Here is a 21,518-nt window from a genome sequence, read left to right on the forward strand (position 1 = left end):
AATAACTTATAAAATAAAGTTTGAATATCCGCTCTTTGGGTGCTATATAATAATTATAATCATTAACATTTTCATCATTATCAGCAGCTTCAAAGTCTTCATCACCACTGTCATAATCATTATCATTCTGTTATCATCAGCAATATCATGATATTTTTCATCACATGATGATGATCATCATCATCACAAACATCATCATCATCATCACCACCATCGTCCCCATTGAGTAATGAACCCATCTTATTGCCGAGATAAATGAATACTCATGAGGAATGTGCATTATCAGTGATCACACCCAAAGATAGGATTTAACCAAAGAAAAATAATCATATTTTTATTCAAGTGATCATGGACATTAAAACTGTCGCTTTATCCGTGTTTTAATGATTGCCAAACCACAATTTAAAAGTTTACCTTTTACATATCATTCTCATCTTGCAATATATTATGTGATCTTTTATCTTCTTGTTATTCTTCTTTAACTTTCTTTTTCATTGTCTTCTTCTCTTCCATCTTCTTCTTCTCCTCCTTCCCCTCCTTATTTTTCTTCTTCTTCCTTCCTCCTCCTCTTCTTCGTCTTCTTTGTTTTAATTATGGGTGTTTTACATTACTCTTTTATCGTAAATATATGTATGGTTTAATACACAGTATAATGTTATTTATTGCATTCAGTCTGTAATAATTATGTGTACTTTTAAATTATGTAAATAATTCCAGTTTTGAGAGTTGAGACTGTACATTTTTAATATTGTATATCCATGTGCAATTCAGTCTTTGTAACTGCGATGCATGGCTTAATGAATACCATACCATACCATAATGCCTGTTCTTTCCTTTATTATTAATTTCTTCTTTTAGCTCACTTCATGTTTCTCCGTTAAGCCCGTCAACTAACCCTATTTAAATTTCAATGAGAACTTGTTACTTCACTTACAGCCCCCCCCCCCCACATATATTTCCACTCACAAGGGAACATCGTACTTCTCTATCCATCTCTCTCTCTCTCTCTCTTACAGATATGCCCAAATCACTATCCTTGATCATTTTAATATCCTTCTCCCCCCCCCCCCTCACCCTTTACATGTCCATATTACTACATTCCCTTTTAAAATCAATGAATGAGCACATTCTCCATACTTTAATTCAATTCAAATACCTTTTAAAATGAATATTTTTTAAATAGGAATATTTCAATGTCATATCACGTGAATAACACGGGCCTGGGAGAATATCTTAAACATGAACTTTGGAATAACAAGTTAACAACCTTAATTTGAAGTTATAATAATAACAATTAATAAATACAAAATAACTCATCAGTTAGATTCATCAAATTAGTGTATAATTTCTAATGCAAATATTACACAATGGCAAATAAAGGTATCATCCTTTCTGGTGACACAACATTTGCTCTGGCGGTTACAAGAGGGTTTTTTCCGATTTAGGCTTAGGTTTAAGAGGGCATAGTGGTAAACCCAGGGCTGAAGTTGGTCATTCCATTAGTGTGTGGAATTTTAAACGGAGGAATTGTCGCCAGAGCAAATGTCATGGAACCCCCTTTCTTCCTCATTAAACAGGAAGTTATAGAAATGACTTACTAGTACAAGTACAATTCTTAATTCTTACCACGAGAGGGCGGTATACCAGATATCATCTCTCTCAAACTAAACTCCATTTGCTCCAAGAGTACATCCCTAATCCCCAAATTCATCTAGCTTGAATTAAGCTGGTGGTAATGATAGTTGCGCATTGAATTCCCTGGGAAAGTCCTATACAAAATCCCTATTGATGTAAAATACCCATGTATTCTGTTACCATCATTACAAACCAAATGATTTTGAACAAAATACCCTGCAATTCTTATTGTTACAAAATCAAACATCAATGATTTTTGCGACAAAATTTATGCAGAGCAATGATATTGTTACAAAGACAATTGACAATAATAATTTCGTTACAATATCAATCAACAGATATGATTTTGTTGAATACACAATTGACAATAATGACTTTGTAACAAAATTAATCAACAGAAATGATTTTGTCGCACAATCAATTAACAAAAATGTTTTTGTTACAAATAGTCCCAACTCCCTAGCTTCTTATCTTGTGTGCAAGACACCAGTCTTTGATAACCAGGTAGGATCGGATCCCAAAATGCAGTCTGGCATCAATACTGTACTTCGCCAAAACGTCAAGTCTTCATTTACCATGCTGCTCCATAGAGTTGTTAAATTCGTACACAGTAGAATGTAACTGTTGATATATGGTGTGCGCAATATCCTTTTGTCAGCATATCTGTATATTGGTACCTGGCTGATACGTGGAGTGGAGAATGTGCAAAACCTGCATGAAAGGCATTTGTAAATCCAATGATCATGGTCAAAGAATATATCTTATGCACTTTGAGACACTGTTGTCCTGTCATAGTAAAGTGCTCAAAACACAGCAAGAGATCATTTCATGGAACAAATTGTCGGTGATATCTCCGACAATTGTTACAAGCTACTGAAAACAGTGCATCTGATTGGCTCCGAGCAAATGAGATTGTTCAATTACTGTAGTTCATCAATCACTGTCTCGGCTCATGTATACTGGTCCAGACAACAACTTCAAGAGTCTTTCAAAGCTCTCCTGATTCTATACATGTACGAGACAGATTTGAAGATACATCGAGCATACTACACAATCTTTACTTTACTTTTTTTTTCTTTCTCCTGAATGTGTCTGCAATAATCGTGAGTTCCTTGCTTCATCAATCTCATTGCAGACTGTACAAGATAGATCTTATTTCACATTTTCTATGATACTGGTTACGTCGGTAATAATGGTGAGTTACTCGTTTCATCCATGTCAATGCGGATTATGTGTCATCAACTTCAATTGTCTTTCAGGGCTCACCTGATCCTAAACAAGATATTTTCAAAGACACTACAAGCATATTTTACAACCTTTACTTTTCTCTCAATCTGCTTGTTTATAATTGCAAGTTACTTACTTCATCAATATCAAGGCTGACTATGTGCCAACTTCAAGTGTCTTTCAGGGTTCACCTAATCTATACGAGATAGATTCATAGACGCACCTGCAAATTTCACAACCTTTACTTTTATCCTGTACATGTCTGTCATAATAATGAGTTACTTGCTTCATCAATCCCTATGCTGACTATCTGCCAACAATTTCAAGTGTCTTTCAGGGTTCACCTGAGTCTATACGAGAAAGATTCGAAGACGCACCTGCAAATTTCACACCCTTTTCTTTTTTCCTGGATATGTCTGTCATAACGGTGAGTTACTTGCTTCATCAATCTCTATGCTGACTATGTGTTGACCAGGTACCATGGCCAGTCCTAGCACTCTAGGTTCTTCTTTATCAGGTGAATCTGTTGTAGAGAGTAAGCAATGGGGAAGTTAGCTAGACCTGGGGCCCTGTCTCACAAAGAGTTACGATTGATCCAATCAATCGTAACTCTATGGAAATCCATCAGTGACATAAATTTTTCCACAGGAAATTTGCACAATGTCCTTTGTAAACAAAGAGAAGCACAGTGAATTCTTAAAGAAAACAATTAATGCATGAATATACATCATAGCTAAAAAATATTTTGAACAAACATGCATAATACATGTTGACATTGCTGGCCGTCCATAGTTGCAATTGATCGGATCAATCGCAACTCTTTGTAAGACGGGTCCTGATAAAGGTGTCAGAACATCTAGAAGAATGGAATTCAAAGTGTGCTATTTAATGGAGAAAATCTATAAAAACAGCAAATTGTGTTAAAAATGAAAGGAACAGATCAATCAAAGTTTGAGAACAATTGGACAAATATTGAGAAAATTATGAGCATTTGAATATTGACATCACTAATGCTTTGAAGATCCTCACATTGGCAGTGCGTCCAAGATCTGTGACGTACAACTTCCCCGTTAGTTTAGTTTTGAACATATTTCACTTTGTCAATTTTACCAAGTCATATCAATAGATAAAGTATTCTTTTGACGAGAAGACATGTAATACAGGTTTCGCATGTTTCATCATGAATTAAAAGTTTGCAATATCAAACAAAATGAGATGTCTGGAGGAACATTTTAACAAATGGGAATAACTGTTCATCTGTGACATCACACACCTTGGTAGCACTGCCAAGATGAGACTCTCCATATTATTAATAATTGAAACATTCAAATGCTCATAACTTTCTTTTAAGTTTTTCTCAAACTTTCATAGATTTACTTCTTTGATCCTTCTGTTTGAAAAAAAAAGGTTGATCATGAGCTCACTGGGAATTTGCTTAGAAATAAACCTGTCTACTTTTGAGTTATTCTTACCTGGAGGGTTCACATACTCCTCACACGAGCCCAATATAACGTTTCGATCCTTATCGGTGCAGATGAACGTGCCAACCAGTGTCCTCCCATCTGTCATCTGTATCCTCATCGGTTGATTCAGCCATGATTCCATTCTCTTCCTCATCTCTGCCGCTCTGTCTCCATCGACTTGTTCCTGACCTGGAGCATCTTCTGCTGCTGAATTGAGCTTTTCTTCTCCTCCATTGATGGACATTCTAGTATCCTCCATGACTGCGTTCTTTTCCTAGGGTCAAGAAGAAATTAAACTTTAAAATATTAGTATTACAGTCAAATTTAGCGGACTATCTGCGTTAACAATTAAAACTTTTACCTTCCTTCCACAGTCCCCATTTTAGCATAGCTGTTTACAATTTAACATTGTTAAAGATTTAGATGAATTCTAAGTCAAGATCTCATCCGGAATTTTATTTCCACAATTCACTGTATTCACATACATGATCTCTGACATAACAACACCACCACATCATGTCATGGCATTCCTTTCTCTCAATCAATTTAAAGGGGAATCCAGCCTTGGCCATAAAATGTTGTGTTGGGAAGGAGAAAAATAAACCAACAGAATAGTGAAAGTCTGAAAGAAATCGGACAAGCAATAAGAAAGTTATAGCTGCTTTAAAATTGAAAACTCTAATACTATGTAGATTTCAAATTGGCAACTGGGTAAGTAAATTATGACAAGAGGCAAGGACAACTTTCCCATAGGCCATGTACTTTATTATCAGGGATTTGTGGTTTTCTCATAAGTACCCATTCCCCTGGGGCAGTAATCTAAATATAATCCAGGTAGTATATTGTATTATGTCCCCATGAAAGAAAAATATAATTTGAAATAAAACTTTTGGGGAAAATGACATTTTAGCCATAATATGTATTGGAGTACATGGAAGAGTAGTCCTTGCCTTACATCACTATGACATCCCATATGCGGCCAATTTGAAGTCTCCATGGGTATAGTGATTACCAATATTTACAACTTTTAAAAATTCATAACTTTCTTGTTGTTTGTCCAATATTGTTCAAACTTTCACCTATCAACTTGTCTGATTTTTCTTTTTCTAATAAAAAAAAGTTTTTATTTGGGTTGGATTCCCCTTTAACTATGCTAATTAAAGATTTTGTTAGACACCGTTCTCATTATAGGCCTACTTTCTAAAACCAGTTTACATGGAATCGGTTCAGGAAAGCAGTTTAGAAGATCGCTTCAATGCTAGCGTTCCCATTGATCAGCAGAAAATGGTTTTCAAAACCACTTCACGTAAAGTGGCCTTGTTGCTATGGGAACACTCTCAGTGGAGGTGACATGTTTCGTGCAAAATTGGAAACCGCAGCATAGACATTCTACACAAAGTGTGTGGAGTAACAGGCTCAAAACTGAAGAACGGTTGTGTCTTCACTTACGCTAAAACCAGTTTAACACAGCAAAGCGATCTTGAAAACATCACGAGGTGGTTTTCCAAACTGGTTTGGAAGATCACTTCCAAAACTGCTTCTACTGTTCTCATTACACGTTAACTAGTTTCCAGTAAACTAGTTTAAGGGTGGTAATGAGAACGGGGTCTTAGTAACGAGTGAAAGTTTTTCCATCCCATTAAAAAAAAGGAGGGTCTTCGGAACTACAAATGTTTGAGAAAACAGGGGTCCTTGGAACGTGCATGCAGCTAGCCCGGGGGCACGGGCGCCGGGTGTGCTCGCGCATAGGCAATGGTCGGACAGCGCTCTGCAGGCCACTTTCACCAAAAATGCAGCTCATTGTAGAGGATCAATGCGGCCGGAATGATGTTACAAAAAATATGCGAAGTATAGGAACGGATTTCTTTCTCTTTTTTTCAATATTATCACGAGGGTCTGAGCTCAGACCCTTGCGCATGCGATGTTTTGAAATCGGCAGCAAATTATTTATACGTGTGAGGAACTCGATGTTGGCTCTAAATCACCAATTTTGAGGCTAACCGGAGGATGGATATGGAGTGAAATTAGGATGAAAAGTAAGAAATTAAGCTTCTTATTCTTTTTAAGCTAGTTTCCGTATATAGGATTTTTACAATAATATGCATTTTTTCCCACCTTCACGACCTTTGCCACTCGGAGTATCAGAGCGAGTTTTGGACCTGGAGCCTCAAGTTGAGGTTCAGGTAGGTGGAGCGTAGTGTAGGCTGTAGCGGTAGTGAAGTGGAGTGGAGCCTGCACGAACATCACTTGAGCCCGGGGGGGCCACTTCCATTGACGAGTGGATACCATGCGCGACCAAGGGGTCTCGAAAAGCACCCTAAACACGTATTTTCCAAATTCTGAAAATGCACCCCTTAACAAGTATTGGCGTCTGAAACCCTACCCTTAACAAGTATTGGAAACAAAACGATACTCTTGGCAAGTATTCCCTGAAATGAACCCCTAAACAAGTACAGCGATATTTGATTGTTATGTCACGAGTCCATCGGTCGTCGGTTTTACCTTTACAGTTTACACACCATTTGGTTTAGTATGGCCCCAGCTTCCACACCTCGCGCAAATCGGACTCTAATTACTCTAAACACGTAGTGTTGGGGCAAAAAGGACATCCTTTATAAAACATTTTAATTTTGTTTATCATCCCCGCAAATTTGACCCTAAACACGTACTAGCTTTCCTAGCGAAATAGATACCCTTTTTTCATTATTTTTGTGTTTTTGACACCCTTATCACGTTACGTACGTAACGTGCCCTATCTTGAAAAAGACATCCTTTTTACGTGTTTTTTTGGTCGCGCATGGTATCCACTCGTCAATGTAAGTGGCCCCCCCGGGCACTTGAGGTAGGTTTCGTGAGGCACATCCCCATACATAAAAAAAAATTGAGATCAAGTGCCCCCACCAAGCTTATTTCCACTCCTGCTCCACATGCATGCTCTTAGTCTTAGTTTTTTATTTTATTTTATATTAACCTTATGATCACGCTTCCATGCCTTTGCATAATGCATGTTGTTCTCAATCTACACTAACTTTGTTTAGTATAATACAGGTACAGGGGGAAAGAGTTCCATATGCACCCCCCACCAAAAATAACAAGATTGTTGAGACTTCCGGTTCGTTCATCTCAGATTTTTCTATCATTTTTTTACTGTTGCTTACCTTAGTTGGGACTCTAACTCACCTCGTTTTATCTGCAGTCAAGACCACTCTAGGCGACACCCCAATACTTACCCGTGCTAATAAACTGGGACTCCACTCACGCGCATTTGGGCCGCCCTAGCTTAGAACTAAGCAATATTATCTAGAAATTAATAAACTCTAGTCATGAAATATGTTCTATTAAATAAATTGATAATGTTTAATCGGTACTCACCGGTTCTTTTGTTGCATTTTCAGACCATTTCTCACAAATTCTTTGTAAATATTTGCGGCAAATTTTGTCGCCATAGACAGCTATGCATCCATCTTTATTAATAAATGGAGCGCCCTTTACGATAGTTGTTAATGCCGCGGAGAAATCGTTAGGCATTTTGGCATGTGTTCAAGGCGTTCTTTCTGTTTTATTTTTTATATTGAAGATTGTGCATTTGTTGAATAGCGCCGTCTACGTCAGGTATGAGATCGAGTGTATAAATACACTCTTCCAAAATAATTATGATTCCGACCTGGCGCTGTTTAACTTCAATCTCTTTCACCTAAATTAGCGATGAATGCTAGCATTATAAAATATATATTATTAACGTCTGACAAAAAGAATAACCAACCGATCAGCTGACGAGAACGCGAATCACGTGATCTTCATATCAGCTTCGATCGCGAGTCAGAAGAGAAGAGCAACTGCCCAGAAAATCAGGAAAAAGCCGTGAAAATGTAAGTTCCCCTTCATTTCTTTCATTTTTTTGTTGTTGCTAACGATGCATTTACACTATAAAATTATAATTTAAATAAGAGAAAGGAATATAGCTTGTACTTGTGATATAATATATAAATATCCTGTTCTCAGAGATTTCTAACCAAAAATACTACTGATGTCGCCTATGAGGTCCATACATGTAATGTTTGGACCTCATTGGTACTAGGAGTGGTCAAGACCTCTTCCCGCTATGCTAGCGAGAAGCGCTGATACCGGAAGGGGTATTTTAATGATTATCAGCCGATAGCTCGACTAGTCTAGACTCACAGACCCTTTGGCTTTACTGACTAACTTAGTTAAATAAACTGATGTCTATGGACAATTACACGCACTAGATCCTGCTCGAAATTTGACGGAATAAAGCCATATTTTGGTGTGTATTTCCACTCCCCCATCATATATGTTCTAATCTATATTATGGCTAGATATATTATTCTGAACCTTCTCTATATTTTCATTTTCAATTTTAGTGGGGATGCACAGGGTTTGATGACCCACCGCATCACAGGCAAAACTTTACTTCGCCTCTTTAATTGCGACGCTATCCCGATTCGGGTATGCATTAACTTTGAGTATCTTATTATCCAAGACCAACTACAATATCATGATACGAATACCGGTAGTTGAATCTTATTCTTGGTAAAATCAAGCTTCTTTCATTACTTGCATATGAAAATGAGACCTAGGGCCTAAATAAAACTTAAGTTAGAATTCCAAGTTGTTTTTTTTTTACTTACCAGAGTCTAGATATCAGTAACTACTAACTTTGAGGTCCTTTGCGCTCATTTAGAGTGGTCTAACCAGCAGCTTCGTGATCACCGTACCCGCCTTCACCTTTGGTATACCGTACGCTCTCGACCTCGATACCGCGCGTGAGAGAGTGGCTAGTGCATGCAGTGGTGGTGTGCTAAAACCTTGCCCTTGGAAGTTGGAACACAATTTCATCACGTTTCTCTGGCTTAAGCTTGTCCTAAAAAGTTTGCAATGACGACGGGAGCTTCAAACCCAACCAACCCTATTGTTTTCTTTGACATAACAATAGGAGGGCAGGTAATTTTCTTATCATAATCATGTGCTCTCGGACCGTTAGTTACTCCGTGCCTGTGTGCTGTGGTCCCACGTGCTGATTTTTGTGAAGGCCCTGGGGCCCGTTTCTCAACACATGGACAAGTTAGTCATATACATGTATCGCCTTATCGGCATATCTTTATCCACCAACCACGGAGTTAGTTCCAATCTTACTAAACCTGTTTCTCGAAAGGCTTCCTAACTAGAATACCTTGATATCGATACTATCGGTAAAAAGAGCAGACGAGACGTAGCCTTAGTCACAAAATAGCATAATTTTCAAAAAGAAAAATTATAAATATGATATGACAAAATTGCAAATATTATGATGAATTGGGAAAAAAATCTTTTCAAAATAATAGCACAGGTGAATTATGCATCATACATACTTAGACCATGAAGACTGGAGCATTCAATTGCAGAGAAAATCAAATTATGAATAATTCATTTCATGACTAAAAAATCACTTGTGGACGTTGAGATGGGTACCCCCGGCCCGGCAGACCCAATTTTAATAGTTTACGAAAGTAAACCATAACGTTTTTTTTTGTAAAATGGTGATAATTATACGGACTTTTACGATTCCAAACGTCATCAAAATATAGTTTAACGAAACATTTTTAATCATTGATACCGAAAGATACGATATTGGACAAATTATATGCATAAATTAGAGATAGAAATTAGAATTCATCCAACTGTTAATAGGGGTCTGAAAACAACAAATACGAGTTCAGTTATGGATGGCCTGACGTGGTAGAATCTTTATCGATTAAATCATTTTACTATTTCAAAATGAATAGTTTTGTGGCGTTTTACCAACAGTTTATATAGTTTATTTGTATTACAATTATCATTGAATGCATTATCCCACTTGTTTTGTGATGTGATTTTAACCTCTATGATTGATTACGTAAGATTATAATTTTAAAATTTCTAGGCACTTTTGCATGTCATAGTCTACCCACGTGATGCTACTACGTCATAAAGAAAGAAGTTATGACAGGTTCGGATGTGTCATAAATATTTAGTGAGGTTGTTGTACCCGATCTTGGTAAAGAGGGCTTCGTGAAACGGTTAGCGGACAAGTAGCTCACTATCTCCGATTTAGTCAAGAAGTTAGACTTATGACGGTGTTGAGAAACGGGCCCCTGCATGCTAAACTTAGTGGCTAGTGGCAGTGCTATCATGGAGATCCTCCCAATTTAATTGGCCAATTCAATGGCATCGCCATTGGCAAAAATATGCGACAAAGTCAAAGATGTGTGAATGTGAACAACTTTCCCTTTGATTGAGCTTGATGGACTATAAAATACCCCCAAAATGTCTCTTTTTGCTCTAGTCTTAGTCTTATGCCTGGTGATACAAATTCACAAACTCTTCATCCTTAAATAATAATGACAATGTATTCTTTGAAAATCTATTACATGCCCTCAGTGTAGTCATAAGTCAAGAATACAAAAATTAAGAATAATATATCGTTGTAGATCATCTACTTCAAGGTCAACTTGTCATGACTTGTTTACTTTAGGTTGTCAATTCAGGAATACTCGGGACAGTCAGGTATACATATATGGAAGTGGATCGTAATCGTATTACCGCACACTTATCATGAATTCAAATTCAATCATACTGTATGATATCGAACACATTACTCTCACAAAATTCACCCCAAACTTTCACCATAAATACACAATTACCTACAAAATATAAATATGTAAAAATTTTGCCGAAATCGTTTTACCTTTTTACGATATTAGCTTCCAATCGATCGGACCCCTCTTCGCATGTGAAATATTTTGGTCACTTGAAAAAAGTATTGTATATTACCGAACATGTGTTTTCTATGGGATAAGTTGAGAAAACAACAAAAGTGTCTAGTGATGAGCTACTTTTACCATATTTTATTATTTTTAGAATATTAATACTTTGAAAATGTGTTTTTGACCATTTTTCATCATCTTTCTATTCAAGTTCCCTTTGGAAGAAAGTTGCAAGGCTTTGAGCGTATGAAATTATTTTCTGACGCTACGATGCGCGCGTTCGGTAATACAAGGCTGGTCGGTAATACAGTCACTCACTACACCATTTTGTTTCCAGTACTTGTTAAGGTTAGGGTTTCACACGCCAATACATGTACTTGCACTTGTTATAGGCATACATTTTCAGAACTTGAAAAATGCTTTTCGAAACCCCATGGTCACGCATGGTATCCACTTGTCAGTGCCCCCCCCCCCCCCCCCCCCGGTCAGATCTTATTGGCAACTGCAATTTTTAATAGTTTTACTAACAACCATCACGAAACGCATCTAACAAAAAATCAGATGCTATAGCGTTGTGTGTAAGTGTGCCTCACCACTGTGTTCAGTGCAGGTGTGAATGCAGTTGGAAAACACTCCGTCCATTGGAAAGGACGCAAATGTTGGTCCCGTGTATACGAGAGTCACAACCTATGCACGTTAAAACCAATACACTATTCGTCAAAAGAGTAGGGTGTTCACCAGGTGCATGCACCTGCCGGTACTACAATACTGCAAGAATCTTCAGGATTGAAGGAGGCAGTCAGTGTAGCTTGAAACCTAATAAACACAAGAAGTTTGACAAGTTGAGATATCAGTTAGATTTTTCATTTTGAAAATAGTTGCATGGTGTGTACTGAGCAGACACCCCCCCCCCCCCTCCCCTAATCTTAGCCCCGGCCAGGCCACACAAATAAGATCAACTACATACTAGGCCTACTACTGTCTGGCCTCTGTTAGGCTTAACTGGAGGGTTAGGCCTTATCATGTTCTCCCCAAGTTCTAATGAGTTCAATACTTATATTGACCTCAAATGCGCTAATGTCGCATGTGACATAGGCGAAATTAGCGCATATACAGGGTGGTGGATCGAGGTAGACGGAAGGGGCACGTTCTGGCCCGTGCCCCTCCCCCTTGGCCTTGAGAGGCACAAAAATATTTTTTATTTTGAGGGAATCGATCTATCATGCATACGGAAGTGAGGACCTTTTTGTTTCTTTTTTTTCACTTGTCAAAATTTTCCTGTACAAAATCAAAATACCCCCCTTTTTTAAAATCCTGGATCCGCTCCTGGGGTGGTACATTTGCAGAAAGTTGGCACTCGTGCGAACACACAAATGCACACAATGATTGCAACTAGGCTTGTCTATGAATGTCAGTGAATTCTCTTGTGATTTTATTTTATTTTAGTTATGAACTTTTTTGAGTGAAATTAGTTTCTTTATTGCAGCTAGTTTATTGTCATCATCATTTTGTGCATTTGTTTGTTACCGCGGGTAACGACTTTGTCCAATGCATTACCTCGTAATATACGCTATCGCCGCATCAGGTCATAGTGTTATGTTTGACCTCATTGTTACTAGGAGTGGTTCCGAAACTAGAATCTTGTTTACAAGTTGAAGAGTCTTCTACAGTAATAGTCAAATGGGTTTGTTCTTTCTTTTGTTCTTTTTTTCACAGGATGTAGGCCGAATGAAGATGGAATTATTTGCTGATGTAGTACCAAGAACAGCAGAAAACTTCAGGCAACTTTGTACAGGAGAATTTAAGTAAGAAACCATTTTTTTACACAGCAGATGACAATATAAAACCATAAAGACAGGTTGTGGGCAGGGTTGTGGGTGATACGTATAGCAGGATTATCTTGAGTGTAAGAATTGGTTGTAGGTGTTGAATCTGTACAACAGTAAGCAAAAAATTGTGTTCCGATATATAAATACTCACATTTCAGAAAATTTTAAATCTATTTTGGTTGATTAATTCCCTTTCCATTAACTCCCCAAGAACTAATAGCAAGATTGAGAGAGTAAACTGGTATATCTGTCATAAAATCAGTGATTGTGATTATTGAGAAATTAGTTTTCTTTATCCGGTATTTTGTTGAAGGAAAAATGGCATGCCGACAGGATACAAAGGAGCCACTTTTCACAGAGTCATCAAAGATTTCATGATCCAAGGAGGTGATTTCATTAAGGTGAGGAAGAGGAGAGTATGGGAAGCGTTTCATGAAATAAAGTGATTTTTTTTCTCACTGTTATAAGCTACTGAAATCATCGCAGGGCAAGTCCAAGAAAAGGTCACCCCAGAAGACAAAATTTCAAGATGTCTTTGATGGGATAAGAAAGCCCAAATGTTGAATTTTAATACTTAATTGAGAAAAATTAGATAATATGCAAATTTTATGCTAATTTAGGGCACCTAATAATTGGTAAAATGGAAGTTACGTATGGGACAATTATAAAAAAACTAATAGAAAATCAAAACAAAACTTGTGAGATTTAATCATGGGACATGGACCCCCAACATCTTATTCAGGACTCAAGCCCTATGTGATAAGACTATCTGAAGAGTAGGTCATCTGCATGAATACCAATTGAATCTAAACTTAGATTGCTTGATGATATTGATCAAGATGTATATTTTGTATTGGAGGTAAATCTTATGAATATATCGCTTATCTTTCTCCTCTTTAGGGGGATGGCTCAGGTTCTCTCAGCATCTATGGCGCTAACTTTGTGGATGAAAACTTCAAATTAAAGCATGATGCACCAGGATTACTATCCATGGTAAATGAATTTTGTTTATTGTTATCATCTTTATTATTATTATAATTATTATTATTATTATTAGTAGTAGTAGTAGTAGTAGTAGTAGTTTTTGTAGTAGTAGTAGTAGTAGTAGTTTTTGTAGTAGTAGTAGTAGTAGTTTTTGTAGTAGTAGTAGTAATAGTAGTAGTAGTAGTAGTAGTAATAGTAGTAGTAGTAGTAGTAGTAGTAGTAGTAGTAGTAGTAGACTGTAACAAATGAAGTTAATGAACAGTTTCTATACAGAATTTACCATCTGCCAATCAGAATGAAGGAGATCTTTTGTTGCAAATTTGTTATTATAACAAGTTTTATAAAAACAAGGGCTGAAGGTTTTCGCTGAGGGACCTGGTAATGAGGATAAAGGCCTTACCAAAGGGCAGTTAGGGCACCAAGTGGGAATCAAACCTGTGTCTCTGAAATCCTCTCTCTACCAACCAAGCTATCATACCTCCTTGTCCTTGTAGTAATAATAAGTAGTAGCACCAGCAGCAGCATTTCCTGTGTTATCATAGTTGTAAAGTTTAGTAGTAAAGGTTGTAGTAGTAGTCAAAGTCGTTGCTGTCTTCCTACATAGCATTTTCTGTATTGTCATCTTTGTAACTTGTTTTTAAATCCTACTTATTGATTAATTGAGTGCTAAGTTCCGCTTAGAACCATCGGAATTAAGTGCCTTACAAATATTCTTATTATTATTCTTTTATCAGGCTAACTCTGGACCAGGTACCAACGGTTGTCAATTCTTTGTGACGTGCGCAAAGTGTGATTTCTTAGACGGCAAGCACGTCGTCTTTGGCAAGGTGATAGATGGACTTCTTGTCATGAGAAAAATTGAGGTAAATACACTGACTTTCACTGGGATGGAGGGGAACATTCTCTCAAGGGTAACAGGCACAGTCCTTTGCTTTTCACATAGTGCATAATGCAAATTGTCAGATCTAACATTTTTCCTTGATTGTGATTGACCGAGAAGCATTGTAACTATGGTAACTGTCGGATAAAAAGAAGGCTTTGTCCATATATTTTATTTTAATATATTTGCTGAAATAAAACGAGGAATGTCCAGACTTGACAATGCCAAGATTTTTAGGCGATTTGAACAAGAGTTCACATATACCAGCAAAATTCTGCTATACATACCCAAATCAAATAAATCTACACATACATGTACACAAATCAAATAAATCTGGGAAGCGTTTGTAGCAGTGGCCAAGGAATATCCGGCTGACTTGTAGGGAATTGCTCCTTCATTGTTTCTTGGTGATGTCAGAAATTCTTTTGTTGAATATCTTTGAATCCTACATGTATGTACTGTACATCTGTAAAGATATGTGAATTTCACAATATCCATGGTTTGCTGGGGAAAAAAAATACATACATGTGTTACATTTAGTCGTTCTGCTTGGGACTGTATTCCATATTCCTCTTTATGCGAAGCCCCTAAAGTGACATGACACATGTTATATTTTTCAGAACTTTTCCCCACACTATACTACTGTGAACTCTGCACGTATAAGTTGACATTCCACAAGTTGAATAATCGCCAAACTAAAAGCATTATTTCAGACAAGTCTAATTTCGCGTACACTAATTTTTGTGGTCCTAAATATTTTTAGTTTACTACGCAGTCACCTGTTACTCATTTCCTTGACTTTTAAACTCTCTCCCCCATTTTACTGTACGTATGGGGAACTGCCGATTCGTCTATTGCCAACTTGTCCACTCATCACATGGTCTACTTTCATTTTAATAGTCTAATGCCACTCCGTCCACCAAAATTTCGTCTAACAACATTTTAGTCCATTGACCATTTGGTCCAATAATCACTTCGTCTAATCCCCTATTCGTCTATTACCATTTCATCTCATAACCAGTTGGTCTATTAAATATCCATTTAATTTTCATTCATTTTGCACAGTTTAACACTTAGTCCAATTAGTATATGGACTAAATGGCTATTGGACCAACTGGTTAGACGGAATGGCTTTAGACTAAATGAAAGTAGACCATGTGGTGAGTGGACGAACTGATGGTAGACCAAATGATACTGTAGTACACGAGTTGGCAATTGGACGAATTGGCATTAGACGACTTGGAAATAAACCTACTGTACTCATTAAATGTTTTCTTGACTAATATTAAGTTGTTCCTACAACTTGTTCCCATGACCACCTGACTAATTTCATAGGTTTATGGCGAGTTATAAGTGAGGATGTTAGAAATTCCAATGACATAGGACTCAGGAGTATTCAAACTCAAATTCGAAGTTTGGATATCAACACCCTTGTCTCAAAAGCACATTACCAAAATTAACTGTGTTTAGTGCTTGATCTCTAAACCCAAACGTACGCGACAACCAGATGCTGGTGAGAGCATGTTAGTCTGCCAGCACAGACCCTTGGATTTTGCGATTTGCATAGTGCATAATGCAGAGTCTGATGTAGCGAGACTAGATTTACTATTTACTTTGGCTGGCTCTACCACACAGACAGAGCCTTTGGCGTCAAGTCCTTACTCTAGACCCCTTGTTGGTTAAAATGTCAAATATGAGTCTGCGCTTGTAGACTAGGAACTTGTAAATAAGTGGAGGGGATGAGCTAGTAACTTTTGGGAACCAAAAATGCCTGGTGACTTGCATTTTACGAGTACTATATAATTGAAGAAATAAGTTTGTGACTTGAGGGAACGAGGTAATTAGTTCTGGACACAGGTTGTAAATGGAGGGAATGAGTACTGGTACATGTAAGTCATGGGAAAGTTCTGGACAATAAAAACGGGTCCTGTCACCAGAGGGGATGTGCATCTTCGGGATATGGATGCGCAACAGTGATGCATATTCCTACCCCATCGTTTGAAACTGCAACACAGGGCAGTGATCACATCGTATTGCTTGATACGTTTTTTTTTTGGTTTTCAGAACGTACCCACTGGAGCTAATAACAGACCCAAGATCCCCGTCCTGATTTCGCAGTGTGGAGAAATGTGATGATGATCAACTGCTCATCGTAAAGACTATCATTTGACTGACGATCCTGGTCCAATATCAGGAACTGGGGAGTGTTTCATTAACATTTGTTGGATCTGACAACTTTCCTTGATTTTAAATGGCTAAGAAGCACTGTTGCTATGGAGGCTGTTCGATAAAACAGGACTTGTTGGATAAAACGTACAACAAGTCCTTTCATGCAACGCTCCCCTAGGGTATCTATGCTTTGTGAACAGTGGCATAGCTGGTGAGTGATGTGGACCGGGCCCAGTGGCTTCATCGCACACTCCTAGTCAAAGAACATCAACATTGAAATAAAAGTTTCTGAAGTCATTGTCTCAGAAAGTAGCGTCTCCAAGGATACGATGATCACGTCTCGGATGTCGCTTTCTCTAACGGCAGCACGCCCAATATTGTCTTTGTTTCCAACGCCATTTTTTCAGACTGTGGACTTTGGATTCTGAGTGGTCATATATTCACTTATGGACCCATTCTAGGGCTGGCATTCAATTTAATACAATTAGTCAGAAAAACAAGTATTTTAGATGGAATTTTGTTCGGAATTGATGGATACTTAGCCGATTTTAGTATTCAATTCATGAGTTTGGCTAAGTAGTTTACCTTATATTTAAGTCACTTCTCTCATTTGCAAATTTTGTTGTGTGGTAAAGATTTTTGTACGTCATTCAGCCTGAGCTCCACAGTATTATGAAATAGCAATTTGGGTGCAATGCACTAGTGGTATGTTATTTGGCAATAACACTGGGACATCACATTGCTTTTCATATTCCGGCTTACTTTGCAGCTTACTAAACGAAAATGCTAAGTATTTATTGTAGATGAAACAGTAAAATGTTTATATAATCCAAGATTTTGATTGAATGCCAGCCCTAGTTTATCATGTATCATTATCAAATAAAAATATACATTGGTCGAAATTCATATCTTGGTTCCAGTTTTTAAGGAAATCTGCAAATATGGTTTTAAAACCGTCATTTGAAACCATGCACATTTCTTGCATAAGTTGCTATAATTTCAGTGCATATAATTAGGAACCATGCAATAATGAATGCGCACTTTTATCACAATGCGCAATATATTGACGCCCGTCACTAAGGATACTGCATTTAATGATCTAACTGTTTATGTAAATCAATTATCATTAACAGCTGATTCGTTTGTGCTGTAACCTTTAGGGCGCTGTGATAAAATCGTGCATTCCTTATGGTGCTTTCTCAATATACACACATTGAATTAGGGAGTAATCACTTCATAAGATCTGTATGAACTATGGTTTCATGCCACTGATTAAAAACGATCTACATGAATTTAGGCCAATAAGTTTGTGCATTTGAAAGCTGGGTATATGATCTGTACCATGTGCCTGGTGGGTGTTCCATAAAGCCGCTTGTCAGCTTACGCACAAATTTATGCATGACTGGGACATGATCTCGGGTGCTAAGGCAGCTAGCTACATAGGGATAGTAGCACGAGAAAGGGCTACCAGTCCGGTGTAAAATCATTCGTAAATGACAAACAGCTTTATGAAACACCAGGATCAACATTCCTAAGGCAAAACTAGAATAATTGAGTCAATCAGGATTTCATTTTTGCTGCATAAAATGTGGATGTAAATAAACCTTTCTTTTTACAAATGTGGCAGTTTTTACAAAGTTGTTCATAAATGTCAGAGTTTAGGTTCCTGGGGGGCCGTTTCATAAAGCTGGTCGTAAGCTGAGAGTGACTTTAAGAACGACTGGTGATCCTTTCTTGTGGCAAGTGATATTCATTGGTGATTATGTAGCGCGTAAGAAAGGTTCACCAGTCGCTCTTAACTTACGAACAGCTTTATGAAGCACCTACCCAGGGAGAAGGGGCCTGTTTCATGAAAAACTTACGATTATGGTAACTTCGTTAGTATGTGTATAGATCCATGGTAATAAGACTCTTTAGGCAGGCAAAATTCAGGGGTGGTATTCTGGAACACTGTCATAACTTTTGTCATAAATTTTGTCATTTCTCTCCGAGATGTGACACCGCTGTGATTGTCACAAATCGGTATTCTGAACATTGTCTTTTCCCTGTCATATCTCTCTAAGTTCCTGCCCATCTTTTTTTTGGAAGCAAACCAATCAAAATCATCGTTGGTTCCCAGTGGGAGCCATTCTAGCCAATAGGAAGGCCCCGTGACAGGTAGGGCGTATCCCCAATACAGTTGCTGGCATCGCGAATATCGATGCCCTTTATTACAAAGAGAGACAGGGAGCTGTGAAGGATTTTAGAGAAGTAGAAAAAGAAGGAAAACAGATAAAAAAGGAGGAATTAATATGTAGGGCCTAATTAATTATTGTAGCATGAAAATGTAATATTGAAAATTGTAATGGATGATGAGTAAAACTAATACCACAATCTAATCTAAATATCATTATATGCTTGACATTCAGTCGGCAGGGTATCGGGATATTTGGTACTAAAAGATATGACAAAATTTATGACTGCTACCCCCCTGTCATAACTTTTGTCATATCTTTTGCTTGTATAAAAGGATTACGCGCATTTAAAGCCGCGTATTTTTGGTGCGCGCTAAAGAGAAGAGACGAAATTTATGACAATATTATGACATCCAACAGAATACCGAATTTGTCATATCTCTAAGAAAAGATAAAATATGGAGAAAAGTTCAGAATACCGCTCCAGGTTTCCATGGTGGTTATTTTAATCCCATATTGTAAAGCTTTTATGAAACTGGGTCCTGTTAGACAATGCTTAGCTATGGATTGTGATTGATTTTCATGACCGATTGTCAAGATTAATAACAAATGTTAATTAGATGATGTTGGAAGGTTTGCATGGTGGTATGAGCAATCGCAAAAGAGGTTTATGCTACACCATGGAGGGACTGAGATAAGAAAAGTGGATAGAATTGAAGGTTTGAAAGTAGAGTAACCTTTTCGAAATTAGTGTAAACCAGGAGTAGAAAGCTGAGTAGTAGGCATGCTTGAGTAGGTGAGAGAAGGCTGGCTTGAGTCGGCGAGTATACAGTAGCTGGAGCAGAATAGACTCGACGTTTCGGGCAGGTTGACTGTCTTGTCTTCTGGATGTCAATTTTATCATATATCAAATACTTTTATCATATACCACATTGGCCCGTGTTCTAAAGTTGAGTTTAAATCACTTTATAGGTCATGGTCTATAAAACTTAAAATTATGGGAAACCAAAAATGTCAGAAATTTAACACGTTAGGTTTCATATGTTCACTATGCTCTTTTATCATGCTGTAATGGCAAAGAAAACTGATTCAGTTATTATTCAGCTGTGAATGATCTTATTAACGGATGAACTGTAGAATCGAACCGACACTGCCAGAGATTTGTATCACGATTGGCTATACACAGCTAAACCAAGGCTTTAGCACAGTCTTAATCCAACCAGTGTGGACCATTGTTAATTGTGGTCAAGGCACAAAAGCATCAATTTCATCTCCGATTAATTGCTAAGCTTTGTGAGCTTTGTGGCACAAGGCCAGCCTTTCATTTCCGTGGTAGGAACAATTCCTCCATTTACGGTACAACTTTTTTTTCTGTCAAGAGGACATGCAGTATTATATTTTTAGGGAAACATGGTTTGGAGATAGCCACAAATTGAATATCTTTCAAGATTCTGTTTATTGTATGTACAAAGGCACTAAGTGGCCAAGCCCCCAGCTATATTTCTGAGCTTTTACAATAAAAAAGTTCACAGACGCACTCGCAACCTGCGCAGTTCTCATAATTTGCTCCTTCACATCCCTACTCGTAATACAAAGATAATTTCGGGAGATCGTGCTATCGCCTGCGCAGCCCCAAATTATGGAAAGGTTTGCCATATGCAATAAGATCCTGTCCATCAGTAGAAACGTTCAAACTTACACTAAAAACCTATCATTTCAATTAATTCCCATACATTCCTTTTCCCCCTTTTCTAAATTTGTTCTCAAGCATTTCGTAATCTCTTCATTACAGTGCAGTAGAATATATGCACATATTTTCTGCACTAAATCAGTATATTATTATTTTATCTGCATGACAGATGGGAAAGTTTTCTAATACCACTTGTCACAATCTACCCTTCAGCTTTATAGTCTTAGGCCCCTATTCTGAAGTCCGTTTTAATTTCAACTCTGGTTTAAAGTTGTAGTTTAACTAGCCAATTGTTACATAAATCTCAAACAGTAGAGGTTCAATGTATCGGCCAATTTGACTCTCAAATCATTCTGAAAGGAGAATGAAACCTTTGGAACAAGATAGCTTGTGTGAAAACAGAAAAATCAAAGAAACGGATCAACGAAAGTTTGAGAGAAATCGGACAAATAATGAGAAAGTTATGAGCATTTGAATATTGCGATCACTAATGCTATGGAGATCCTCAAATTGGCAATGCGACAAAGATGTGTGATGTCACTTATGAACAACTCTCCCCATTACTTTAGCACATATTTCACTTAAATTGCCTCTTTTATCACATCTATCAGTAGATCATGTGTTATTTATATAGGGCATGTAATACAGATTTTTAAAGAATACATCATGGATAAAGAGTTTGTATCACCATAAGAAAAAGCAGAGACATTTTGAGGGTATTTTA

At 37.4% G+C, this 21,518-nt stretch overlaps 2 protein-coding genes across 2 annotated transcripts; one reads left to right on the top strand and one right to left on the bottom strand.

Annotated features, from left to right (window-relative positions):
- Positions 1 to 1,320: 1,320 nt before the first annotated feature.
- LOC135156576 (N-alpha-acetyltransferase 38, NatC auxiliary subunit-like) lies at positions 1,321 to 9,081 on the bottom strand. The gene is made up of 4 exons (XM_064109064.1): positions 8,975 to 9,081; positions 4,335 to 4,599; positions 3,240 to 3,385; positions 1,321 to 2,346 (listed from the first exon to the last, which is right to left on the bottom strand). The coding sequence occupies exons 2-3, from the start codon at positions 4,582 to 4,584 to the stop codon at positions 3,282 to 3,284; spliced, it is 354 nt and encodes a 117-aa protein (XP_063965134.1). The 5' UTR covers positions 4,585 to 4,599; positions 8,975 to 9,081; the 3' UTR covers positions 1,321 to 2,346; positions 3,240 to 3,281.
- Positions 8,824 to 18,549, top strand: LOC129276404 (peptidyl-prolyl cis-trans isomerase H-like). Its single transcript, XM_064109063.1, has 6 exons — positions 8,824 to 9,287; positions 12,785 to 12,873; positions 13,211 to 13,298; positions 13,798 to 13,890; positions 14,616 to 14,744; positions 16,826 to 18,549. Exons 1-6 carry the CDS (start codon positions 9,222 to 9,224, stop codon positions 16,892 to 16,894), a joined length of 534 nt encoding a protein of 177 aa, XP_063965133.1. The 5' UTR covers positions 8,824 to 9,221; the 3' UTR covers positions 16,895 to 18,549.
- The last annotated feature ends 2,969 nt before the right edge of the window (positions 18,550 to 21,518 follow it).

The sequence above is a fragment of the Lytechinus pictus genome, chromosome 14 (assembly GCF_037042905.1).
Source record: "Lytechinus pictus isolate F3 Inbred chromosome 14, Lp3.0, whole genome shotgun sequence".
NCBI classification, from domain to species: domain Eukaryota; kingdom Metazoa; phylum Echinodermata; class Echinoidea; order Temnopleuroida; family Toxopneustidae; genus Lytechinus; species Lytechinus pictus.

Coding starts and splice junctions, on each gene's coding strand:
- LOC129276404 (XM_064109063.1), top strand. CDS start 9,222: ATGACGACGGGAGCTTCAAACCCAACCAACCCTATTGTTTTCTTTGAC. Junction 13,299..13,797: donor AAGGAGGTGATTTCATTAAG/GTGAGGAAGAGG, acceptor TCTCCTCTTTAG/GGGGATGGCTCAGGTTCTCT. Junction 13,891..14,615: donor CACCAGGATTACTATCCATG/GTAAATGAATTT, acceptor TTCTTTTATCAG/GCTAACTCTGGACCAGGTAC.
- LOC135156576 (XM_064109064.1), bottom strand. CDS start 4,584: ATGGAGGATACTAGAATGTCCATCAATGGAGGAGAAGAAAAGCTCAAT. Junction 3,386..4,334: donor GGAGTATGTGAACCCTCCAG/GTAAGAATAACT, acceptor TCTCTACAACAG/ATTCACCTGATAAAGAAGAA.